Source organism: Rattus norvegicus, chromosome 2 (genome assembly GCF_036323735.1).
Source record: "Rattus norvegicus strain BN/NHsdMcwi chromosome 2, GRCr8, whole genome shotgun sequence".
Lineage (NCBI taxonomy): Eukaryota > Metazoa > Chordata > Mammalia > Rodentia > Muridae > Rattus > Rattus norvegicus.
The window spans coordinates 178155693-178182514 of NC_086020.1; the positions used below are offsets into that span (position 1 = coordinate 178155693).

A 26822-nucleotide genomic window follows, 5' to 3' on the forward strand; every position below is an offset into this window, starting at 1 on the left:
GGCTGGCGCTTAAGAGTCCTGGTCCAGGAGCCAGGGCATGCCTGACATTCATTCCTTTGGTTGTTCTTTGTCACCAGTGATGGGATGGTACCATTGCTCTCTTTCCAAGGAGACTGAAGAATCTGGCCCCTAGCCAGGTCGTTTCTGCAAGTCTGGGCAAGACAGCCAGATCCAAGTGCTGTCTCCAGCTACCAGCAGCAATAGCAACCCCCAGGGAATGGATGGGAGCCTGAGAATTAAGTAGGGGAAAGGTGGAGGCCAATCTGCAAGATTTGTAGAAGGAGGCCCTCCATTTTAGGCAAGGATACAGTAGTAATTGGGACCAGCCAGCAAATGCTTCCCATCCTGGTTTTAATCGGTGCATTGGAAACTGGGGATGGGAAGAGGAAGAAAAAGAGGCCTCTGGTGGTTTAGAGGTTCAAAAGTATTGGCTTTAAAGGAGCATGGATTCTCAGAAGAGGAAAATGTTCAGGCTGAATCAATGGAGTGTGCACACTAAACGTAGCTTTTACACCTCTCCTTGGCAAGGCATCAAATGTCCCTGGATAGGGAAGGTAAAAGCACGATCTGGGACTATTCCCTGCTGCTATATGGGGACAGTAAGCAACTAGATTGGAAGAGTCTCCTGTCCCTGATATTTGAACTTTCATCCTCTCTCCTTCAAAACTCAACATAGAGCATCCTTCCCTGCCACCTTTGGAAATCGTGCACTCAATAAGAGGACAAGTACTAGCTTTTGGACCATAGAGGTTTCATGTGTGTGGATTATGTAGACGTTTGTGTGTGAGTGCACATGTGTATTCACGGGTATGGAGGCCCACAGTAGAAGTCAGGAATGCTCCTAGATCACGCTCCCTCCCATTCAGTGAGGGGGTGGCTCTCTCTCACCTGAACCCTGAGCTCTCTGACATTAGTGTAGCTAGCTAGCATCTGACTCCAGGGATCCAGTCTCTGCCTCTGAGCTCTGGGCTCACAGGCAAGCCACCACATCAACGTAAGATGCACATGGGTTCTGGGATCAGAACTCTGGTCCTCATGCTTGTGTGGCAAGTGCTTTATCTACTAAGCTACCCCTCCTTACCCCTCCCCCACACCCCTAACGATGACGTTCCTGAGAAGCAATGGGCAAGGCCAGCCTGCAGGAAGATGGTGCCAGCATCAGCTTCTAGGTGGAAAGGTTAGATGCCTGACTCACACTCTAGAGGGAAGGATATCGGGAGAGCAAAGCCAAGTCCCTCCTGGAGACATTGTGTAGGGGAGAGGGGTACAAGTAGAGACATCAAATTAAACAGAGGCACTTATACACAAGATGAACACAGATGTCAACTCAGGCACAAAAGATGTTCTGGCTTGTTTCATTATCACTTAAAAACAATTTAAAACTCGATTATCTTTGCCAAAAGAAAAAGCAAAAACAGAACCACAGAAATCAGGCCATTTGACAGTTCTGAGGAACTTGCCTCCGGGACTCCCCTGGGCTCCGGCTCAGCTTGAAGTGCCAATGCTGGGCCAACCCAAGCATCCCAGGTGCAGCAAGAGCCTCTTACGCTGTCATCAGGTTCTTTTCTGAAGGCTGTGGCATTTGCCCAGATGGGCACCGCCCACACCAGGTCAGATGCCCATTTCACACTGGTGTAGTGACCGCCGTCCACAGACTACAAGTGTCTGTTCAGAACAAATGCAGACTGAAGGGAAGCAGGAAGGAGTGCCCACTCACACAGCATCTGCCGCCGTCCCAGCTTCTCTGCCCAGAAGCCTCTTCATCACTCCCTTCTCTGTCCAATGGCTCTTTGGAGACTTGGGGAGGAGCCAGGGGCAAGATCTTCCACCATGATCTGCTTCTGCACAGCGTCTGGCTGCTGTGAGTACCTACCAGTGGGAGCAGCAGTGGAGAGGGGTAAAAGGAGCTGGAGGCCCTGGGATAAGAGGAGGGGTGGGGCTGCGTGGACGTTTCTCAGGCTGGGGCAGGGTGGGAATGCCAGGCCTCAGTCACTGTCAGAACCCACAGCAGAGGAGCCTTTTCGTTTTCGTTTGGTGGGCTTAGGCTTTGTGTCTTCTTCCTCCTGGAAGAAATGAGGGGAGCAGGAGGGCATCACTGACCTGGGCAGCAGCTGGCCGCACCCCATCCCCCTTCCCGTGCACTGGCTGAGAGGCTCACCGAGGCACTGCTGGAGCCCGACTCTTCTTCAGCATTGGGAGGCTGGGCAGCATTCTTTCGACTTCGAGGGCTGGACAGAGCTGCCTTCCGCCGGCTCTTGGGTGGCTTAGTGGAAGAGTCCTCATATTCCTCGGCCAGGGAGAAGAGGTCACTGAACCTAAGAGATGGGACAGGCTTTCTGAGATGGGTATCCTTCCCAGGCCCCTCCCACTTCGACACCTAAGCCAAGTCTGTTTCTCAAGTCCAGGGTCTTGCTGGTCATTAAGTTAATGTTCCCAGCAGACCTCTTCTCCCCAAAGCCCAAAGTAGAAGGAACTCACTTCATCTTGTGAGCTTCGTCACAGCTTGCCTGGACATGCTGCAGCGCCTGGAGGATCGGTGTCTGGCTAAAAACTACGGAAGGGAAGCACAGTTAATGTGTCAGGAAGCTGACTACACCGCCCAGAAAGTTGCTTCTTCTGTGGGTTTGAGCAGTGGTCCTGGAATCTCATCCCTGCCCCAACTGGCTGTAGGGGATTGGAACCAGGGCAGCACCTCCCCCAAACTGGCCCAAGAGGAAGGGAACAGGAAGAGAGGCTGCATACAGTTCTGCTTGGTGTTGGCTAGGTTGAGTCTTAGGTTGTCCAAGTGTTCCAGGATCTGTTCCAGGGTCAGCTGGGCCAGCTTGCTGCTAGAGCTTCTTAGGCTACATGGAGAGGCAGAGAGTCAAATACTCACTCCTCCAGTGTCCCTCCTTAGGTCAGAGACAGTCCTAAGTGTCGCAGTGTGGGGGTGGGGGGAAGGGGACTGAACAGGGTGGGACTGAGGGCTGGTGGTCCTCCATGTCACATGTCTTCAAGCCATCAGATGTCACCCACAAACCAGTCTGGTATAGGACTGGCAACCCACCATCCCTGGGCAGCAGTCAAGTGCCCACCTCTGCCTCTTGCGGGGAAGGCTGTTGTTCTTGATGAGCAAGGCCTTGATGTGCTCTGCAAGCAGCTCATCGTGCTTCATGCACCAGTGCCTCAGGATGCTGGTGGTGAACTGGTCATCAGGATGGCAGGGCCGGCTCAGCACCATCTTCACCATCTCCTCACTGGGCCTATGAATCAAAGCATGCTGGGTCCACGCACACACGGACGGCTCGCTCGCCTTGGCAATGGCTGAGTGAGTGCCACTTCCTGATATCCCAAACCCCAGCCTCCTGGCCCTGTGGCTTCCTGCTCTCATATCCCTCTCCCCCTTCTCTCTGGGCCAAGGAATGCCTGGTTCCATTCTCTGTAGAAGACAGATGAGAAGTGAGATTCTTCAACTTCTGCAGTGGTAGGAGGCAATGCTACAGTCCCCACAAGGCCCTCCCCAACACCTCAACTTCTCTAGGGTCTCTGCAGCTGGCTTGTCTGTCGGGGTGATGAAGGCCTCTGTGGTTCCTTGCCCTGACCCTTCCCTCTGGAGGAGTGTGAGGAATAAAGGGCAGGCAGGGCAGGAAACAGGGATGCTCTGTCCCTGCCTCCCCCCTCTGAGGGCAGAGAAGGCAGACAGCCACAGCTATGGAGAAAGCATGGCCCAAATGCCACCAAGAACTCACTTCTCTCTTCGAAGCTGAAGCAGGAGACAGGACAGGGCCTCTGGGTGCTCTGTGGGGAGGAGAGAGGTGTTCAGGGCAATCTATCATTTCAGGAGGAAAGGTGCCTCTCCTACTCCTCCAGGCAACAGCCACTGAAAGAACAGTTTTGACAGAGAACCTGGAAGACTCTATGCCTCACTGCAGCTGCGAGGCCTGGTCCTCTGTTCAGAGAAGGCCTGTAGGGCCACCTGCAGAGCACAGCATGTCTTGGAGGGGAGGAGGAGACTGAATGCATTCTCTGGAAGTCTGAAGGCTTCACCTACTCTCCTCCACAGCCTGTGGTTCCACTCACCCTTGTATTTGAGGTGCTGCAGAATAGGGATGACAGTCTCCAGAGGGATGTTGTGGGCAAGGAAGAGCTGCCAGGCACAATACTGCTCAAAGGTTTCCCAGTCCAGGCTCTGAACTGAAAGAGACACAAGAAACTCGTCTGTCTGTCTGTCTTTGTCTGTGTCTGTCTGCCTGCCTGCCGTCTCTCGCACATGGCTAGCCCCCTGACTAGTAATATCCCAAACAGATGGAACCGAATCTAGATCCTGTCTGTTGGCAGTGCACATGGACTACTGTGTCTCTGGAGGATGCCTGCATCCCCAACCACCCAGGGCCAGAGAGATGAGGGGTTCTGCCATCACTACAGACTGATGCACGGACATCAGATGCCATGGTATTCTACTTCTCCCCGTCCTACCCAACAACCACTTTCCTGTCACTGCTAAACATGGTTGATGTCCCTCTCCTCTCCTAGGTGTCTGAAGACCTAGTTACTTACTGAGTATGTTGAGGACTGAGTCCTTCCGGAACATGACCAGGTTCCCCATCATCACATGGCAGACTAGCTCCTGGAGCTGGGCAGAAGGGAACATCAGACCCATTAGCTCTAAGAGAAGCCAAGGGGCAGGAGGGGAAGGCATGACACAAGATTTTGAAGGGCGAAGGGGTCAGGTACAACAGCAATAGGCTTGTAGGGGAACAGGCCTGTTAAGGAAAAAACTACCCACACGCTGATGTCAGAGAGAACAGGAATCTCCCCCATCTGGTGAGCTAGGCCTGAAATGAAAAGACCCTGGGAGGCTGAGCTCTGACCCAGTGTGGGCAGGAAAAGGCAAAGGAAGGATTCTCAATGCTGAGTCCCTCTCTGAGTGGGAACTGAGTAGACACGAGTAGAAATGAGGCACACCCCATTCAGATATGGACCTATGCAAAGCTATAGGACCTAGGGGTCCTGTGCATGGTCAAGAAGAAATGGCCCAAACATTTTTATTATGAGCTGAAGGGAAAGCCAGGCAAGAGCAAAACACATGATCAAGCATGCAGGCACACACACACACCTGCCCGCCCTCAGCCTTCCCTGAGCAAACATGAACTTCCAGAGAACATGGAGAGCTACCAGGGAGGATGGGCTCCACCCCAGCCTCTCCTGAACTCTGCTTGCCCTTCCTAGCCCTAATGGCCTAAACGGCACCCACATGCAGTGGGAGACGGAGTGTGTGAGGAATGTGGGTTCTCAGGTACTAGGGAGACAACACGGACCTTCATTTCCCCAGTCCTGCCTGCCAGGCCCTGTTGGAAACATCAAAGCTCAATGTTTACCTGTGCAGAGTCAATAACAGCCACTATCATGTTCAGCAGCTCCCCGCTCCTTAAGGTTTCATCTGGAAACTATGGAGAAAAAGAAAGGGCAGGAGTGTGGGCCAGATGCTTGGCTCTCATCTAGCCTGTCCCACCCCTTATCATTAACTAGGGTTCTGGTTCTGCACAGAACCAAACAGCTACAAATCTGGGAATTTAAGCCTTATGAACCCCAGGCTTCAGTATCGGTGTGTGTCCATCATGAGCAGACTGTGTTTGAAAAGAGGAATGGTTTGTGCTTGCACACACAGTAAGGTACACGGGTTCTTGTGCAGATGAAGATCAGAGAGGGGATACCACTAGACCCCTCCTCCCTCCCTCCTGGCTGTGGTCACAGTTCCTCCTGCCATGCCCACACCCTGAGTCCTCATTTCTCTCTTCCTGATACTCCCTCCCTCATCAGGGAAATGAAAGTGAGACTCCACTACAGAGGACAGGCCTCTTAGTCATCAAAGGGGCTTGGGAATCTTTCTGGTTTAAGAGACCTATCTTGGTCCAGAAGATAGAGTTAACCCTGAGAATCCAAGTGGATAGACAGGTAATGGCTCACATCACAGCTAAACCAGAGCTAAGATCTGAAAAGAGCTCCAGCTTATAACAGAGATGAAGGAAGACAGCCATGCTATGGGAAGCAATGACCACTAAAGTAGGTGGGCACATGGGCGACAACTCAAGAGCACAGAGTAAGTCAGGCAGGGTGGCTCACGCCTGTCCTCCCAGCACTTGTCTGTCGTCAGCCTGGGCTTCACAGTGAATGCTTAGGCCAGTCAGGGTCACAGAATGAGACTGTCTCAAACAAACAAACAAATAAACCAAAAAACAACCCCCCCACCAAGAATGTGAGCTAAGGTTGGGTCACTCCCTGTAATCCCTGAACTGCTGCCGTCCCCCACCCCACATGGGCCCTTGTGGAGGCACTGACCTCTGTGTAGATGGAAGGCGTGAGGTGGCATAGCAGCCGCACATCATCCTCTTGGCAAGCCTTCATGTCCATCATTAGACAGGTGTGCAGGTCACCCAGCTGGGTAGCCTGGGCAAATGACTCGTACAGGTTCATCTTCCCTGCGGCGGCTTTGCTGCAAAACCAGTTGGGCCTAAGCCAACAGTGCAACCCAGCACTGGGGCCTCAGACATCCCCAGGGAGGTCCATTCTACCTTGCATGGACCTCATGTTCCTCCTTATCTTCTCCAAGGGCCCAGCAATTTTGCAGCCAGGAGACACTTTTTCTTCCCCAGTGCTGGCTTTTGTTTTGTGTTCCTTTTTATTTAGACATGCCTCACTACTAACCCTGGCTGACATAATGACTCGATTCATGTACATCAGGCTGGCCATAAACTTCTGGAGATCTACCTGCCACTCCCTCCCAAAGAAGCTAGAATTAAACATGTCCATCACCATGTCCAGATTCCCCAATGATCTAATCATCATCAGTGAGTAGATTATCTCCTGAGAGCAGAGAGAAGGACTCCTATACTGCCAGGAGTAGCAACTGACACCATATACAACGTCTAAATTAGAACTGAGGCTTAAATGTACGAACTAAAACCATGTGTCTAGCAGACAAGTGCATTCGCAAAGCTAGGCCTACTGGTACAGACTTGTATTCCAGCACTCAGGAGGATCTTTGAAGGCTCTTGAAAACCTGTCTCAAAATGAAACAAGTCCTCCAAGTAGGCCAGTCAGTACTTGGGAGGCAGAGGCAAGATGATCAGGAGTTCAAAGTCATCCTTACCTACAAAGCAAGTTTGAAGCCAACTTCAGGTATGTAAGACCATCTCAAAAAGCAATAAACTGCTCTCTGTACCCAAATACTGTGTGGGAGACAACTGGACTCTCAGAAGTGTGGACAATCTTGAGAGCTCAGGAGAGACAGCCACTTCTGCCCACTTCTGTTCCTCCTGACCCAAGAGGAACCTGCCTTGTGCCCTCTGGATACAGGAACCTAGGAGCAGTCAGTGGCAGGAACCTTCTGGTTTCTGCCCGCACCTGGAACTGAACTGAACCGGTCCCATAAATCTCTGTACCCAAATCTCATGGGGGAAGAGAGCTGGACTATCAGAAGTGCAGACAATCCTGAGAGCTCAGGGGGAGACTGTCACTTTTGCTCACATTCCTGACCCAAGAGGAACCTGCCTAGTGCCCTCTGGATACAGGGACCTAGAGCAGTCAGGGGTAGGACCCCTCCAGTTTCTGCCTGCACCCAGAGCCGAAAGCCTGCACCCAGAGCACCAACACACCTAAGAGCAGAGGTAAGACCAACCCTTCTGCTCCAAGTGACCCGAGTGGAGGCCTCAGGTCACACAAACACAGGAGCAGCTCTCTGTTCCAGATCCGGCTGAAAGAAAACAGGTCTACAGGAGTGCTAAGACACAGGCTACAGGAGGGTCAAGCCACTGTCAGAGACAGCAAGACAAGCTGGCACCAGAGACAACCAGATGGTGAGAGGCAAGCACAGGAACCTAAGCAACAGAAACCAAGGCTACTTGGCATCATCAGAGGCCAGTTCTTCCACCAAAGCAAATACGGGATATCCAAACACACTGGAAAAGCAAGATTTGGATTTAAAATCACATCTCATCATGATGATAGAGGACTTTAAGAAGGACATAAATAATTCCCTTAAAGAAATAAAACACGGGCTAGGGAGATGGCTCAGCGGTTAAGAGCACTGACTGCTCTTTCAGAGGTCCTAAGTTCAAATCCCAGCAACCACATGGTGGCTCACAACCATCTGTAATGAGATCCGATGCTCTCTTCTGGTATGTCTGAGGCCAGCAACAGTGTACTCATATACACAAAATAAATAAAATAAATTAAAAAAAAAAAAAAAAACACAGGTAAACAAGTAGAAGCCCTTAAAGAGAAAACACAAAAATCCCTTAAAGAATTACAGGAAAACACAACCAAACAGGTGAAAGAATTGAACAAAACCATCCAGGATTTAAAAATGGAAATAGAAACAATAAAGAAAGCACAAAGGGAACCACCCCTAAGACTGAAAACCTAGGAAAAAGATCAAGAGTCATACACGAAAGCATCGCCAACAGAATACAAGACATCGAAAAGAGACTCCCACGGGCAGAAGATACCATAGAAAACATGGTCAAAGATAATGTAAAATGCAAAAGCCCCTAACCCAAAACATACAGGACTCAATGAGAAGATCAAACCTAAGGATAACAGGTATAGAAGAGAGCGAAGACTCCCAACTACAGTGTCAGTAAATATCTTCAACAAAATCATAGAAGAAAACTTCCCTAACCTAAAGAAAGAGATGCCCATAAACATACAAGAAGCCTACAGAACTCCAAATAGATTGGACCAGAAAAGAAACTCCTCCCGTTATATAATAGTTAAAACACCAAATGGACAAAACAAAGAAAGAATATTAAAAGCAGTAAGGGGAAAAGGTCAAGTAACATATAAAGGCAGACCTATCAGAATTACACCAGACTTCTCACCAGAGACTAAGAAAGCCAGAAGATCCTGGAAGGATGTCATACAGACCCTAAGAGAACACAAATGTCAGGCCAGGCTACTATATCCAGCAAAACTCTCAATTAACATAGATGGAGAAACGAAGATATTCCATGACAAAACCATATTTACACAATTATCTTTCTACAAATCCAACCCTACAAAGGATAATAGATGGAAAACTCAAACACAAGGAGGGAAACTACATCCTGGGAAAAGGAAGAAAGTAATCTCCTTGCAACAAAACCAAAGGAAGAGACACACATAAACATAATCCCACCTCTAAAAAAAATAACGGGAAGCAACAATCACTACTCCTTAACATTTCTTAACATCAATGGACTCAATTCTACAAAAAAAAAAAAAAAACCAAAAAACAAAAAAAAAAAAAGACATAGACTAACAGACTGGATACATAAAGAGGACCCAGCATTTTGCTGCATAAAGGAAACACACCTCAGTGACAAAGACAGACACTACCTCAGAGTAAAAGGCTGGAAAACAAGTTTTTAAGCAAAGGGTCCCAAGAAACAAGCTGGAATAGCCATTCTAATATCGAATAAAATTGACTTTCACCCAAAAGTTATCAAAAAAGATAAGGAAGGACACTTTATATTCATCAAAGGAAAAATCCACCAAGATGAACTCTCAATTCTGAATATCTATGCTCCAAATACATGGGCATAAGAGAACCTTTACTAAAATTCAAAGTACACATTGCACCTAACACAATATAGTGGGAGACAACACCCCATTCTCATCAATGGACAGATCATGGAAACAGAAACTAAACAGACACACAGTGAAACTAACAGAAGTTATGAACCAAATGGATTTAACAGATATCTATAGAACATTTCATTATAAAACAAAATAACATACCTTCTTCTCAGCACCTCATGGTACCTTCTCCGGGATTGACCACATAAATAATTGGTCACAAAACAGGCCTCAACAGATACAAGAAGATTGAAATAATTCCATGCTTTCTATCTAATCATGGACTAAGGGGAGGGGGGTCTTTAATAACAACAAAAATGACAGAAAGCCCACATACCCATGGAAGTTGAACCACACTCTATTCAATGACAACTTGGTCAAAAAAGAAGTAAAGAAGGAAATTAAAGACTTTTTAGAATTTAATGAAAATGAAGACATAACATACCCAAACTTATGGGACTCAATGAAAGCAGTGCTAAGAGGAAAACTTACAGTTCTGAGTGCCTCCAAAAAGAAACAGGAGAGAGCATACATCAGCAGCTTGACAGCACACTTAAAAGTCTAGAACAAAGGGGTTGGGGATTTAGCTCAGTGGTAGAGCGCTTGCATAGGAAGCGCAAGGCCCTGGGTTCGGTCCCCAGCTCCAAAAAAAAAAAAAAAAAAAAAAAGTCTAGAACAAAAAGGAGCAAATGCACCCAAGAGGAGTAGAAGGCAGGAAATAATCAAACTCAGGGCTGAAATCAATGTAGAAACAAAAAGAACTATACAAAGAATCAACAAAACCAGGAGCTGGTTCTTTGAAAAAAATCAACAAGCTAGATAAACCCTTAGCCAGACTAACCAGAGGGCACAGAAAGAGTATCCAAATTAACAGAATCAGAAATGAAAGGGGAGACATAACAACAGAATCTGAGAGAATTCAGAAAATCATCAGATCCTATTACAAAAGCCTATATTCAACAAAACTAGAAAACCTGGATGAAATGGATAATTGTCTAGACAGATACCAGGTACCAAAGTTAAATCTGAATCAGATAAACCATCTAAACATTCCCATAACTCCTAAAGAAATAGAAGCAGTTATTAAAAGTCTTCCAACCAGGCTGGGGATTTAGCTCAGTGGTAGAGCACTTACCTAGGAAGCGCAAGGCCCTGGGTTCGGTCCCCAGCTCCGGAAAAAAAAAAAAAAGCAAAGTCCAGGACCAGATCAGTTTAGTGCAGAATTCTATCAGACTTTCATAGAAGACCTCATACCAACACTGTCCAAACTATTCCACAAAATTGAAACAGAAGGAGCACTACCCAATTCCTTCCATGAAGCCACAATTACTCTTATACCTAAACCACACAAAGACCCAACAAAGAAAGAGAACTTCAAACCAATTTCCCTTATGAATATCAACGCAAAAATATTCAATAAAATTCTCGCAAATCGGGGTTGGGGATTTAGCTCAGTGGTAGAGCGCTTGCCTAGCAAGTGCAAGGCCCTGGGTTCGGTCCCCAGCTCCGAAAAAAAAGAAAAAAGAAAAAAAAAATTCTCGCAAATCGAATCCAAGAGCACATCAAAACAATCACCCATCATGATCAAGTAGGCTTCATCCCCGGGATGCAGGGATACTTCAACGTGGGGTTGGGGATTTAGCTCAGTGGTAGAGCGCTTGCCTAGGAAGCGCAAGGCCCTGGGTTCGGTCCCCAGCTCCGGAAAAAAAAAAAAAAAAAAAAAAAAAGAAATCCATCAACGTAATCCACTATGTAAACAAACTCAAACGAACAAAAAAACCCCACACATTATCATCTCATTAGATGCTGAGAAAGCATTTGACAAAATTCAACACCCCTTGGAAAGATCAGGAATTCAAGGCCCATACCGGGGTTGGGGATTTAGCTCAGTGGTAGAGCGCTTGCCTAGGAAGCACAAGGCCCTGGGTTTGGTCCCCAGCTCCGGAAAAAAAAAGAACCAAAAAAAAAAAAAAAAAAAAAAAAAAAAAAGGCCCATACCTAAACATAGTAAAAGCAATATACAGCAAACCAGTAGCCAATATCAAACTAAATGGAGACAAACTTGAAGCAATCCCACTAAAATCAGGGACTAGACAAGGCTGCCCACTCTCTACTTATTCTATATAGTACTCGAAGTCCTAGTCAGAGCAATCAGACAACAAAAGGAGGTCAAAGGGATACAAATGGGAAAGGAAGAAGTCAAAATATCACTATTTGCAGATGATATGATAGTATACTTAAGTGACCCCAAAAGTTCCACCAGAGAACTACTAAACCTGATAAAACAACTTCAGCAAAGTGGCTGGGTATAAAATTAATTCAAACAAATCAGTAGCTTTCCTCTATTCAAAGGATAAACAGGATGAGAAAGAAATTAGGGAAATGACGCCCTTCACAATAGTCACAAATAACAAGTCTCTGAAGAAAGAAATTGAAGATCTCAGAAGATGGAAAGATCTCCCATGCTCATGGATAAGCAGGATTAATAGTAAAAATTTTGCCAAAAGCAATCTACAGATTCAATGCAATCCCCATCAAAACTCCAACTCAATTCTTCATAGAGTTAGAGTAATTTTCAAATTCATTCGGAATAACAAAAAAACCTATGATACTGAAAACTATAGTCAACAATAAAAGACCTTCTGGGGGAATCACCATCCCTGACCTCAAATAGTATTACAGAGCAATAGTGATAAAAACTGTATGGTATTGGTATAGAGACAGGTAGGTAGATCAGTGGAACAGAAAGACCCAGAAATGAACCCATACACCTATGGTCACATGATCTTTGACAAAGGAGCTAAAACCATCCAATGGAAAAAAGATAGCATTTTCAACAAATGGTGCTGGTTCAACTGGAGGTCAGCATGTAGAAGAATGCAGATTGATCCACACTTATCACCCTGTACCAAGCTTAAGTCCAAGTGGATCAAAGACCTCCACATCAAACCACATACACTCAAACTAATAGAAGAAGAAGTGGGGAAGAGTCTCGATCACATGGGCACTGGGGAAAATTTCCTGAACAAAACACCAATGGCTTATGCTCTAAGATCAAGAATCGACAAATGGGGGGCTGGAGAGATGGCTCAGAGGTTAAGAGCACTGTCTGCTCTTCCAGAGGTCCTGAGTTCAATTCCCAGCAACCACATGGTGGCTCACAACCATCTATAATCAGGTCTGGTGCCCTCTTCTGGCCTGCAGACATACATGCAGGCAGAAAGCTGTATGATGTATACATAATAAATAAATAAATGTTAAAAAAAATCTTAAAAAAAAAAAAAAAAAGAATCGACAAATGGGATCTCATAAAACTGCAAAACTTCTGTAAGGCAAAGGACACTGTCATTAGGACAAAACGGCAACCAACAGATTGGGAAAAGATCTTTAACAATCCTAAGTCAGATAGAGGGCTAATATCCAAAATATACAAAGAACTCAAGAAGTTAGAATCCAGAGAGCTAAATAACTCTATTAAAAAAATGGGGTACAGAGCTAAACAAATAATTCTCAGCTGAGGAACATTGAATGTCTAAGAAGTACCTAAAGAAATGTTCAACATCCTTAGTCATCAGGGAAATGCAAATCAAAACAACTCTGAGATTCCACATCACACCAGTCAGAATGGCTAAGATCAACAACTCAGATTATAACAGATGCTGGCAAGGATGTGGAGAAAGAGCAACACTCCTCTATTGGTGGGATTGTAAACTGGTACAACCATTCTGGAAATCAGTCTGGAGGTTCCTCAGAAAATTGGACATTGCACTACCTGAGGACCCAGCTATACCTCTCCTGGGCCTATACCCAAAAGAGGCTCCAACATACAACAAAGACACATGCTCCACTATGTTCATAGCAGCCTTATTTATAATAGCCAGAAGCTGAAGAGAACCCAGATGCCCTTGAACAGAGGAATGTATATAGAAAATGTGGTACATGTACACAATGGAGTACTACTCAGCTATCAAAAACAATGACTTCATGGATTTCATAGGCAAATGGATGGAACTAGAAATAACATCCTGAGTGAGGTGACACAATCACAAAAGAACACACATGGTATGCACTCACTGATAAGTGGATATTAGCCCAAAAGCTCAAATTACCCAAGATACAATCCACAGACCACATGAAGCTCAAGAAGAAGGACAACCAAAGTGCAGATGTTTCAGTCCTTCTTAGAAGGAGGAACAAAATATTCATAGGAGGAAATATGGAGACAAAGTTTGGAGCAGAGACTGAAGGAAAGGCCGTCCAGAGACTACCCTACCTGGGGATTGAGCCCATACATATATAGCCCATATATATATAAACAGCTAGACAATATTGATGAAGCCAAGAAGTGCATGCTGATGGGAGCCTGATATAGCTGTCTCCTGAGAGGCTCAGCCAGAAAGTGACAGATACAGAGGCGAATGCTAGCAGCAACCCATTGAACTGAGAACAGGGTCCCAGTTGGAGGAACCAGAGAAAGGACTGAAGGAGTTTAAAGGGCTTGCAACCCCATAAAACAATACCAACCAACCAGAGCTCCCAGGGACTAAACCACTACCCAAAGAGTACACATGGACAGACACATGGCTTTAGCTACATATGTATCAGAGGATGGCCTTGTTAGGCACCAATGGGAGGAGAAGCCCTTGGTCCTGCCATGGCTGGACCCCCCAGTGCAGGAGAATGTCAGGGCAGGAAGGCAAGAAGTCAGGAATGGTTGGGGAGGGGAACACCCTCATAGAACAAGTGGAGGGGGATGGGATAGGGGGCCTTTGGATGGGAAACTTGGAAAGGGAATAACATTTGAAATGTAAATAAAAAATATTCAATTAAAAAAAAAGCAATGAACTAAGCATGGTGGTGTAGACCTTTGATTCCAGCACTCTGGAGGCAAAGGCATGTGGATCTCAGAGTGTTATAGAGTTGAGTTCTAGGACGACCAGGGCTAACCCTGAGTCTTTCTCTACACAGAGAAACCTTGTCCTAAAAAAACAAAACAAAACAAAATAAAAACAAATAAAATAAGCAACAACAAAACAACAAAACCAAAACATCAAGAAATGAAATCTCAGGGTTGGGGATTTAGCTCAGTGGTAGAGCGTTTGCCTAGGAAGCGCAAGGCCCTGGGTTCGGTCCCCAGCTCCGGAAAAAAAAAAAAAAAAAAGAACAAAAAAAAAAAAAAAAAGGAAATCTCATATGTTGCTGGGGATGTGAAGAAGTTGTAGTTGTGGCTACTTTGGAAAACAGTTTGGTTACTCCTCACCAGTGCAGAAACAAAGTAACTCCATGGCCCAGTAGCCAGTGCCATTCTTGTCCTGAGTATATATTCAAGCCACTGAAGAATATATATGCACAATAACTGTAAACCGGTAATCACAGAAGCTGCATTCACAAATGTACAAAACAGACCTAAAATATGTTGTGTATCTAGACATTAAAAGACATCCTGCAAGGGATAAATGACGGGCCGACAGAACACAGCAGACACAAATGCGGGAACACTGTGCCGAGCCACAGGAAGCACATGGTCCCCTCGTCTGCTGATGTGGCGCTCAGGCCCCAATTCCATGCTTGCAGTGTAGTAATTGAGTTATAAAATGATCCAGCTCCTGGCTTGTGTTTTTGTTTTGGCAATACAGGGTTTCTCTGTGTCGACTGAGAGCTGTCCTGGCTGGCCTCCATTTCAGAAATCCATCTGCCTCTGCCTCCCAAGTGCTAGTGTGTGTCACTAATCACCCAGCAGGACTTTTTTTGGGGACCCAGGATCTAACACAGACCAGGCTGGCCTCGAACATACTCTGTAGGACTGGCAAGACTGCCCAATGGGTAAAGACATTTGTTATGCAGGTTTTCTGCATTTGATCACCAGAACCCATTTATAAACGTAGGAGAGGCTCCACACAAATAAGGGGGTGAGAGTGGGGAGTGTCCTATGGTACCTAAGACTGGCCTTGAATTCCTGATCCTTCTACTTCTATATCCAAGTCCTGTAATTACAGAGGTGTACCACAACTCCTGGAAGAATCATATACTTGTCCAGGCCTTGTGGAACTGGCCTGTCATCCTAGATACTTGGGAAGCTGAAGCAAGAGGATCACAACTTCAAGATCTGTTTGGGCTATTTAGCAGACTTAGAGGCAGCCTGGCAACTAGTCTGGGTCTAGTAGTGAATGACTGCAGTCCCAGCACTTAGGAAGCTGAGGTAGGAGGATCAGGAGCTTGAAGACCTACCTAGGCTACATGAAACAAACAAACAAACAAACAAACAAACAACCCACTCCACCAAAGAGGCTTACTATACAGCTCGGTAGCTCTGCCCTCTGCTGCAAAACTGAGTAAGGACCACCAGCAAAGCACTCAATGTATATCCTGTTTTGATATGAAATATATCCCTTCAAAGGTCATGTGTATCCAATCACTGGTGCAACTGAATCCTTTTCGGTCTTGACAAGAATCTCTCCTGCTTCCACCTCCAAAATGCTGAGACTGCAGATTAGAACCCGAGAATGCTGATGGGTTCACGATTTGATAGCAATATTGGAAGGCAGTGGATTTCCTGGAGCCTGTGGTCTCATTGGAGGCACTAGGGCACGTATTCAGAAGGTATTATTTCTGGCCCATCTCTGCCACAATCTTCTGTTTCAAATTGAGCAACTTCCTCTGCCACATGCCCACTGCTATGGTATTCTGACTTACTGCAGGCCTAAAAGAGTAGATCCAGCGGACCCTGGACTGCGATGTTTGAAACCAGGAGTCAGCATAAATCTTTCCTCTTTAAGTTTCCCTTAGTGTGTCACAGTGATGAAAAACTTACTAACACAAGATGTATGGGCCCTGGGTTTAACCCTTAGCCCCAGAATGAACAAACAAAAGATAATGCTGCTGCTGACAGCCAAAGAGGGGAGGGGTTGGTGTGCATGTGTAAGAGGCTGGTTCTCTGGAGTGCCCCAACTCCACGGGGAAGATAGAGATCACACCTACCTTGCCCTCAGGTAGTAAAGCAGGTGGTAGCCAATCTTGGGCTGCTTTTGGTACAGCTCGGAGAGAAGGTCCAGAAGCAGCGAAAAGCTGCTGTTGTCCTCCTGCATCTGGCACAGGTTCCTAGATGGGATAGAAGGGCATCACCTAGCATAGGCTCTCCTAAGGTGTGAATGGCACAGGAAGTGTTGCCTACCCACCGAATACCTTTTCCCCCTTAGGGAATCCCAGAACTCAGGACCAGGATATCTGTGCACTGTCAGGGAAGATGGAAGACAGACAGCTCTTTGGCTAAGTGCTTACCTAAATATTAGGTACAGAGGCTTCCCTACTGATTCCTCCAGGGACCTAGAAGAGGAAGGCTGTATGTGAGAATCTACATGAAGGGAGAACACCTAAAGGCAGGTAACATGGAAGACCTGACATCCTGCCTACTCATATCCAAACAAAGGCAAACTTCCTGCTACGAGTGCTTTGTAACAGAGAAACAGGTTTCCAACACAAACACAATTTGAAGATGTTATCCTCACTGTGGATGAGACTCCTGACTGGCATAGTCTAGGCTAGGGTCTACTGCCCAATACTCTCAGGGTCCATTGGTATTTGTAAGCACGGAAACACCAAGTAAAGAGGATTTTTCTCAAGCCTATAGCAAGGTGTGCTTAAGGATCTGGGCTGGAAGAACACACTCCAGCTTCTGAGATATCAGAGATGAGCCTTACTCTTCAGTGACCTCTTCAGGCAGCACCTCCCCTCGGAAGTGGGCCTTGAAGAGCTCCTGTAGGCAGGAAGCAAGGACAGACAGCTGCTCCGAGTCAAAGTCTTCCTGGTGACAAGAGGGAGGAGAGATATCATGACGCAAACCCAAACTTCACTGACCCCACCTGCCCAGAACCTTTGCTGGGCCCACCTGTGTCTACCTCCCAGAACAGCTCCCTCTGGTCCCTGCCTCAGAAGGGTTCATCTGGGGAAGGGAAGGTGGAGTTCACTTCCCAGTAAGGCCTGCCTAAGGAGTTATAAGGTGGGATGGATTGTACTGCATTGTCCCTAAGGACGAGGTTCCCTCTTACCTCCAGGACCTGATCCACAATTTCCTGCATGACCTCACACTGGGCCTCTGTATCACTACAACATAAAAGTGAGAGAAAATTAGTAACAACAGGTGAGACATATCCCAAGGTATATACATGCACATACAGACTACAGAGGAGCTGTGAGCTCATAGGGGAGACTTCTGGACAGCATATGCTGCTCTGTGGGCAGAGGTCCAAAGAAGAGGAAAATCCCCACCTGCCCTGCTCCAGACTCTAGAATACAGAGAGCAGGGCCCCAAGGTGTTAGGGAATGGGAATACCCTATTCCCAGCCTATGCTCCCTGACATCAGTCAGACATTTCCCATGAGCCCTTAACACTCCCTCCATACCCCACCGTCCACCCATACCACCTAGGTAGTATGGGCCTCCGAGGGTGGGAGCAGGGTTTGTACCCACCTTCCCTTCTGCAGCTGCAGCACTTTGTCCCTTAGGGACTCATCCAACTGATCAAGGTAAGGGGTGACATCAACTGGCTCCTCCACAACAGTCTCCTTGATGGGGTGGAAGCGAAATTCTCTCTTCTTCCCTGAGGATGGTTTGTCAGACTTTAGCACCAGAGACGGTTCCCATGACTGCCTGCTCCCTCCTCATAGCTCTCGCAGTGAACCTGCCCTCTCGAGGTGCTGAATCCCCGACTACACACAGGTCCCAGCTCATACCTACAAACGGGCAGGACCACTGTACCCTCCTGCCTTTAGTGTTCAATGCTAAGCTCTGTACCACTGAGCCTCATCCAGAAATAAACAAAACTCACTCTCATGGTCAAAAGAGGTGGGATAGAAAGATTGCAGGCAGGCTACCTGTGAGATAGGCCTCTTGGGCTGCCACAACTCACACACACACGCTCCCAGTGCTAACCTTACCTTTGCTATTAAGATCCTCCTCATCATCACTGAAGGCTGCCTCTGCATTGTCATAGCAACTCTCATCCTTATCTGACAGATGGTTGTCCATTTCCATGGAAACAGGCTCTTCAATTTTGACTTGTGAGTAAAGAAAAAAAGACTCCTGATAGCCTCTTGTGCTCCCCAGTATACCAGATGCTTCTGGAAATGAGGCTAGTGGGCAGGTGGGAGAATACAGAGTTTATGCCCTAAATGGTACACTGCTGGAAAGAAGGACAAACTTGCTTTCTCAAGTTCTCTGTGACCCACCCAGAGGAAGGGACAGCATAAGACATGACTTTTTCATGCTAGCTCAGGTAAGTGATGATCTAGGCACAGTCTTTTTCTTTTCTGAAACAGGGTTTATGCATCTCAGGTTACCCCTGACCCCCTGATCTTCCTGTTTCCACCTCCTATGCACCAAGATTATAGGCGCGCATCACCAAGCTCAGCTCTGGGGACATTTATTAGTGTTCTTTGATTTAAAGCCAAGTTGGAAAGTAGTGCTTGGCTTAAGCCCTTATTCCAAAACAAAAAATTATGGCAGCTAGTCTGGCAGTTGAAGAGCTCTGATGAAGGGCATGGACTAAGGACTGGATGAGAGGTGATGGGCAAATATCAGGGAGGCAAGCATCTCATGAAAGATCACCAAGGGAAAAGTCAGAGAGCAACAGCAGCAAGTGGGATTTCAATTAAGGCTCTGTGGGGAATCCATACCTTCCACAGGAGGGGAGGGTGAGCTGCAGAACTCAGGAAACTTCTCTCGAAGCATGGACCGAAGCTCTTTATCCAATTTAGGGTTATCAAACAGGGGAGCCAAGTGTCTAGTAGAGAACACAGACGAAGGTCAACATGAGACATGGTGCTCCCTGCTCACTGCTAACTCAGCATGAACACAGACATATCGACCAGCACAACTCTGCCACCTTCAGACCCTTCCGAGTCAACAGGGGGCAGGCAGGCCTTTGAAGCCTTGGTGATATGGCAGTTAGAAGTTCCTGTGTCGAGAGGGCATCAGTCTTTCCACCAATCAGTAGGAGGTAAAGACAGTACTTTTTACAGCTGTCAAGGGAAGGAGTCAGAAGTGGTGTGCCTATCTGAATGGCATCTCATCTAAAGGGACTGGGACCTAATAAACAATGGGAGAATCCCCTACCCCTAACACACAAATTCCTTACGCCAAGACTCGTTTCTCCACAATGTGGTTGAGAGAAGAAAAGACGCCCTGCCGAACGTGACCTTCCAACGGTGGGTAGAAGTTAGGGATGATCTGCAAGGGAAGAAGTGGAGGGATAACTACAGTGTTTTGCTGGACTAGAACTAAAAATCTATTTTGGTTTTAGTCAAGGGGACTAAAAGTGAGACAGTATGGTTGCAGAAAGGGCTACAATATTCTTGATTACTCCAGACTATGAAGATAAGATCCTTGGATTAGGCCCAGTTCCTCCTAAAATACATTAGATTCTATCTTGAGTCATCATCCTGCAGTTGAGAAGCCTTCTGGTAACAGGATCAGTTCCACTGGAGATAGTGTGTGCTAACTCAGGTCCAGGACTACAGCAGAGCACACTGGGAAGACCTAGTCACTGGGAGATTAGTATGGAGTCCAACACTGCTCATTCACAATAGGGCAGAGAGCCAGAGTACTTACTCGGCACATGAAGTCCAGAAGCGTGGCAGTGATGGCTGGGTGGGGCTTCATGGAGTGATGCATGACCAGAATAGCTGGCTCTAGAGAACATGAAATAAAATATATGGTTCCCTGGCATCAGACACCATTTCCATGTCTACTAATGGTGTCTCAGTGTATATGAAGCTCCTAGGAAGTTTTGTGTCTATTCTCCCAATACCACCCAAGCAGGGAACTGTCCCCAACTGCACTCAGTCCTCATCTCCTTTCCTGGACCAGTATTCAACTTGGAGAAAACAAGACAGGGCAGACTTCCTCTGCCTAGGCCCTCCCACTCAGAGCTCAAGGCTACGGGGAGAAGGCAGCAGCCATTAGTTGACCTCATCAAAGCCACTGTTCCTGTAGGTCAAGGGAGAATTGAATAGGAACAAGGGCATTGCTCCTAGATAAGCCACCTCCACCCCACACTGCCCTGAGACTGACAACTGCTATCACCAGGACTCACAGTGGGGGTTTGGGGGATAGGAGAGTGGTGCTGACTGGTCCCAATCACATACCTATGTTCATAATGCTATCCTTGTCTGGGCTGAAGAACAGCCAGTCATAAAACAAAGCCAGCTTGGCATTGGAGGCAGCAACATTGGACTGGAAAAGAAAAGGGGAAGGGCTAGTTCTATCAGTCAGCTCCTATCTTACAGGGTCCCCCCGGCCAATCCATCTTTGAAATTCAGTTCCCAGTCAAAGATGAAGAACCCTATCAGGGTGAGAACACACACGTCTATTGTACGGGAACTGGACTGGGTTTCCCTGGAGCAGCAGTACACATGCCTAATCGCCATCAGGAGAGCAGCATGGGCACACTGATAAACTGTGAGTTGAGGTGATGTTTACAGTAGCCTGCAGCTGTCTTTGCTGAACAAGCAGGGCACCTCCCTAGAGACCCCTAGGAATGGCCTGCTGCCTGAATCAGCACATTCCAGGGAGTCCATAAAATGGGGGAGGGGTGCGGGATGCTTAAGAACAGTGTCACTAGCACAGAAAACATACTCTGGGAAGGAAATGGCTCCTTTAAAACTTCTCTGTTTTTAGGGAAAGAAAGTATCAAAAGCTGATACCAAAGGTTATGGAAGTAAGTGTCTAAGGCAGTGACTTCCAACCTTCCTAACACTGTGACCCTCTCATACAGTTTCTCAACATTGTGACGATCTCCAACCATAAAATTACTTTCTACCTCCTAAGTTCATAACTACTTCATAAATTTTGCTATTATTAATTGTAATGTAAATATCTGATATGCAGGATATCTGATATGGGACCCTGGTAATTCAGTCCCCAGAGGGGACTCTGGAGATCACGGTGGTAAAGAGCTCCTACAAAGGACTTAGGTTTTATTTCAACACCAACATGGTGATTCACAACCACCAATAACTCCAGTCCCCTCTTCTAACCTCTAGATCTCCACCAACACAGACACTCACTCAGACACACACACACACACACACACACACACACACACACACACACACACCACCATACCATAAACAAAACAAACAAAATAAACAGGAGGCTGAAAGCCCTGAATCTGAATGAGAAACAAGAGGATTACCACATATGGATTCTAGAAGCAAAGAGGAAAAACAAAGGGAGGCCTCGGATTCAGGGACCCAGGGTTCCTTAGGGACCTAGGAAGTGACTCCTCAAGAATCCAGGTTTTGAGCCGACATAGTGGTTGGTGCACACCTAATTGCAGATCTGATGAGACAGACCAGAGGCCTGTAGCTCAAGGCTAGCCAAAGCTACATAGTAATATCTTGTATCAAGCAGACAACAACAGAAATCAGGTTTGGGGGGCTTGACAGTAAAGAAGATGATTAGCCCAGTCAAACCAAAGCTTAGAGCAAGGACTAATACCAATTTCTAGAGACAAAGGGAGAAAGGAAAGAGCCTGGAAGGTCCATAGGGTTCAGGTGGCTTTGGAATGAGAGGTGGTGGGAGTCCAGGAACACGATAGAGGAACACTCTAGAGGAGCTCCCCACGCAGCAGTCTCTGACGTGGCCTGGCCCTTTACCGTGCATGTTGTCAGGAGCCAGCCAATGATGGCCCATCGGGGCAAGATATCAGAACTCAGCACTTCGTTAGAGGGGTGAACTACCCCACAGATGTATCGAATGAGGTCACAGCGCAGAGACTGACTGTCAGGGGTTGAGAGGTACTGGCGCTGGAACCAATCCTGGTATCGCTTTTGCTGGCCAAACCGCACCTGAGGAAGGAGAAAATGGAAAGGAAGGTGGGATGGTGAACAGAAGGAAACGAGGCTTGACTTGGATTCATGTCCTTCTGACAACTTCACTGAGCTCATTTGCTTCTTGATGCCCTCTCCTTTTGGAGGACATCCTGGTCTTAATAAACTAGCTTGCCTTGCATATGGGTGGCACACTCCTGCCACTGCCTGGAGCCACACTGGCCTGCAGCCCATTTCTGGCCGCTTATTCTTGTACTTGTCACTGATGCTCTGCCCAGAAGCATCCTCTTTGTCCTGTTCTTGAGCAGAGAATGTTCCCGCAGAGCAAGAGCTATGCCTGGTCACCACTTTTTTTTTTTTTTTTTTTTAATATACTTATTTATTTTATGTATGTGAGTACACTGTAGCTTCAGACACACCAGAAGAGGGCATCAGGTTTCATTACAGATGGTTGTGAGCCACCATGTGGTTGCTGGGATTTGAACTCAGGACCTCTGGAAGAGCAGCCAGTGCTCTTAACTGCTGAGCCATCTCTCCAGTCCCTGGTCACCACTCTTGACACAGGACAGCCTCAATGTGACTATTAACCAAGGCACAAACTCCAGACCAGGGAGTAAGTCCTTTTCCAAACACACATCAGATGTTTACAAATAGTAACACTAGAGCCAGATATGGTGGTCAAAACATAAAATCATAACATAAACTCGAAGTTGATGTGGAAAGACGACCAATAGTTCAAAAACTGCACTACATAGTAAGACCCATTTTCTTTTTTTTTTTTGGTTCTTTTTTTCGGAGCTGGGGACCGAACCCAGGGCCTTGCGCTTCCTAGGTAAGCGCTCTACCACTGAGCTAAATCCCCAGCCCCGTAAGACCCATTTTCAAACCAACCACATAACAACCAAATAACAGCACCAATGAAGGAGGATTCGGTGTCCTCGTCTATTCCCCTCAGAAGACGTCAAATTAGATGAGAAAGGTTAACAAGATGCTTCTAGGTCAACAGTAAAGAGAGCCGGGGCAGCCACAGTGGCTGAACACTTGAGACCCAGAAAGTGCGACAAGGACTAAGTTTAACACACACGGTGTGATGGTTAACTTCATGACATAAGTAAGGTAGAGCACTACTCTGGAAGATGGAACCTCTTCCATCTGGGAACATGTCCCCAGCAGACTGGCCTGTGGACAAGAAGGCTGTGGGGCATTATCTTGATTGATGGTTGATGTGGGAGGGCCCAGCTCTCTATGGGTGGTGCCACTCTGGCTGATGGTCCTTGCCATCACAGAAAGGCAGAGTCAGTCGAGAGAGTTAGCAAGTAAGTGGTAACCCTCCTCAGTTTCTGCTTCAGCTCCTCACTTCAGGTTGAGTTCCTCAGAGATGGACTGTGCTAACTGGAAGTGTAAGTGAAACAAACCAAACCCTGTTCTCTCTAAGTTGCTTCTGCTCACGGTGTTTTATCACAGCAAGAGAAACCCTAAGACAACATGTACACACTCCAAATGTGGCCTTTTGGACACAATGTTGTTTGTACTTCAGGCCATCCTGGAACTTGAGATCCTATGCCTCAGTGTTTTCATGCAGGGGCTGACCCAGCCCTCTTACAATCTCTTTTTTCCTTTGTCTTCTTTTTTGGAGACAGTCTTACTATGCAGCCCTAGTTGGTTCTGAAAACATAAACATCTGCCACCCCTGCTTCTTGTGTGCTGGGATTAAAGTGCATGTCTCCATGTCCACTGGTTTTGTGTTTTTAAACACAGGGTGTCATGTAGCCCAGGCTATCTTTGAATTTGGAGCAGCTGTCCTTCACTGGCTTTTTTGTGTATAGATTATCTGCAGGTGCACCCACACCTCTGTTTTTTAATGTTTATGTGTTTTTGTTTTTGCTCCTTGTTTAGACAAGATTTCTGGAGAACCTCAAATTTGTGGCAATCCTCCTGCCTCTGATCACAGAGGCTGGGATCACAGGTGTATGCCATCACAACTAGTTACTAATTTAACGTAACATTTGGCACATAGCTACAAGAGGCAGCAGGGTCTTGGCAATTCTGTGTTGTCTTGGGATCTGAAGGGTGGCTACAGAGGAGTTGCCTAAAAAGTCCACTAAACACAGATTCCACAAGCATCCTCAGAGAGAAGAAAACTACAGTCCTAAGACTGTTTTACCATGCTGCAACCATGTTTGGAAAACAAAAGGCATACACCACAGATAGATCCCCTGTGTACAATCACTGGCATGGCCGCTTTAAAAACAAAACTTCCAAAGAGTGAGCATTCTGTCTTGCTTATTCAACACTACGCTTCTAATTTTTCCTTTAAATCTCTTTATAGCATTGTGCAATGTGCAAGCATAGACTGAACCAAGAATAGCATCAAAAGGTGAGGGATATCTACTTAGTCACTTTCGGGTGGTGACAAATCTGCACGGCACTCGACTAACACCTGACTCCTGTAACTCCTCTTCCTATGCATAGATGGTCTCACCCTCGATGTCATGAAGAGCAGCTTCGTTTCCATGTCTGGGGTTAGACGACAGGCTAAAAATTTCCGGGATGTTCTTGACTGAAGTAACTGTAGGATACCTGAGCCAAATGCAGAAGAGAAGTATGAAGACCAGAGAAAGGGAAGGCACAAGACAAAACTAGGCCAGGTGTGGTTTAACTCAGGGCCTATTCTAAGACAAGCCTTAGAGAAGGCCAGCAAAGGCAAACAAGGTAGCTACCATTCACACTGACTACAGAGGTTTCCGTCAGCTGGCCTCCCAGCTACCTATCATTTTATAGTTAGAAATAAGTGGGGAATTCAGGGGAAATATGGTAAGCGCTAACCTAACTGTCTCTTACTCAGAGTGACACTATGAGATGCTAGGGCCAATGTGATTGTGTGGCACAGCCATAATCACTGCACCAGAAAGACCTGTATCCGAATCCTTCCTGTCATGTATTAGGTGGCCTTCAGCAAGTGACTTAATCTCTCTAGACCTCACTTTCCTGTGTAGAAAGCGAAGCATTCATCTTAAGGGTTGTACAGACAATTAAAGAGCTGGCACACACCCTCTGACAACCCGACACTTGCTTAAGCTATTAGCCGCGTATCACACAGTAGCACTGTCTTCTCTTTGTCCTCACTTCCCAGGTCCTAGATGACAGCCTTCAGGTGTGTACACACACACACACACACACGCACACACACGCACACACACGCACACACACGCACACACACACACACGCACACATTTGTGTTGTGCAGAACTGTTGGAGGTGTGAGGGGAAAAAAATAGAGCTACAGAGTTGCTGTTCAAAATACAAAAGGATTCTGGGAAAGTCAGAAGGACAAGAGAAAATAAACAAGGATGCACACACACACCATTTGGGGACATTTCTTTTTCTTTTCCATAGCTCTAGAACTCAAACTAGGTGCTTTATCACTGAATTACATTTTGGGGGCCATCTCTTCCAGGACACTCTGCTGACTCGGCTTTATGGTTTGTCCTCTGACTGGAGGCCCCGGTCATCACCTTGATAGGGAACAGTGGGAAGGAGAGGCCAACAGCGTCCCATGATTGTCCTTTAAGTTTCTTATTTTTATTTATTGTTGCATGTAATGTGGACACACACAAGTCACAGTGGGTGTGGAGGCTCAGAGCACAACTTTGGGAGTGAAGTTTCTCTTCTATTACAGAGGCTCTAAGGACTGAACTCAGTTATCAGGCTTGGGAACAAGTATTTTACCTACTGAGCTATTTTTTTTTTTTTTCTTCCGGAGCTGGGGACCGAACCCAGGGCCTTGCGCTTCCTAGGCAACCTACTGAGCTATCTTGAGGCGTTGAATGATTTCTTTTTTTAGGAGTAATGGCAGCTGAAACCAGGCATGTAGGCCCTAGTCAGAAACTACATGAACTGTTCTGAGCTTCTGTCATTCCCATACCCAGCTGAAACTGGCATAGTGAGTCCTATCTTAAGCTTTCCCTGACTAATAAAATCTCTTCGGGGCAACTTCTGCCTCTTCAAACCCAATCAGGACATACAAGGACAGAGGACACCCAGGTGCTTACTTACCTGTAAACTGAGGACTCAAGGCCTGAGGGTTATGTATGATATCTTTCCAAAGCAGTTCAAATTCTGGTATCCTAGCAACATTCTGAAGTAATCTTACGAGGTCCCGGCCAATCATCAAACATTCCATGAACTGGATGGGATGGAGATTGGAGAATGGGGAGCAGGAGAGAGAATAGACACATGTATCATTCCCCTTCTAGAAGAAGGGCAGAAGAATAGCATGATCTATGGATGACAAAAAAAATGTCCAGGTTGGAGAGAGGGCTCAGCGGTTAAGAGCACTGTCTGCTTTTCAAGAGGTCTTGAGTTTAATTCCCAGCAACCACATGGTGGCTCACAACCATC

At 46.6% G+C, this 26822-nt stretch overlaps 1 protein-coding gene across 2 annotated transcripts in view; it reads right to left on the reverse strand.

The window, feature by feature from the left end:
* Nucleotides 1-1322: 1322 nt before the first annotated feature.
* Ints3 (integrator complex subunit 3) overlaps nucleotides 1323-26822 on the reverse strand; it is a 52249-nt gene continuing 26749 nt past the window's right edge. Inside the window, exons 8-30 of one of the 2 annotated variants that reach the window (XM_017591307.3) lie at nucleotides 26478-26607; nucleotides 24904-25001; nucleotides 22248-22439; nucleotides 20736-20823; nucleotides 20200-20279; nucleotides 19727-19818; nucleotides 19266-19372; nucleotides 18528-18722; nucleotides 18061-18190; nucleotides 17640-17694; nucleotides 17292-17395; nucleotides 16873-16917; nucleotides 16573-16692; nucleotides 6319-6472; nucleotides 5358-5426; nucleotides 4537-4612; nucleotides 4060-4173; nucleotides 3729-3777; nucleotides 3075-3242; nucleotides 2743-2843; nucleotides 2479-2551; nucleotides 2159-2315; nucleotides 1323-2063 (exon numbers count right to left, since the gene is read on the reverse strand). In XM_017591307.3, coding sequence (XP_017446796.1) covers nucleotides 1986-2063; nucleotides 2159-2315; nucleotides 2479-2551; nucleotides 2743-2843; nucleotides 3075-3242; nucleotides 3729-3777; nucleotides 4060-4173; nucleotides 4537-4612; nucleotides 5358-5426; nucleotides 6319-6472; nucleotides 16573-16692; nucleotides 16873-16917; nucleotides 17292-17395; nucleotides 17640-17694; nucleotides 18061-18190; nucleotides 18528-18722; nucleotides 19266-19372; nucleotides 19727-19818; nucleotides 20200-20279; nucleotides 20736-20823; nucleotides 22248-22439; nucleotides 24904-25001; nucleotides 26478-26607 — 2475 coding nt within the window. In that variant the 3' untranslated portion in view covers nucleotides 1323-1985. The remainder of the gene's footprint in view (nucleotides 2064-2158; nucleotides 2316-2478; nucleotides 2552-2742; nucleotides 2844-3074; nucleotides 3243-3728; nucleotides 3778-4059; nucleotides 4174-4536; nucleotides 4613-5357; nucleotides 5427-6318; nucleotides 6473-16572; nucleotides 16693-16872; nucleotides 16918-17291; nucleotides 17396-17639; nucleotides 17695-18060; nucleotides 18191-18527; nucleotides 18723-19265; nucleotides 19373-19726; nucleotides 19819-20199; nucleotides 20280-20735; nucleotides 20824-22247; nucleotides 22440-24903; nucleotides 25002-26477; nucleotides 26608-26822) is intronic. The other variant, NM_001427200.1, reaches the window with a different exon arrangement.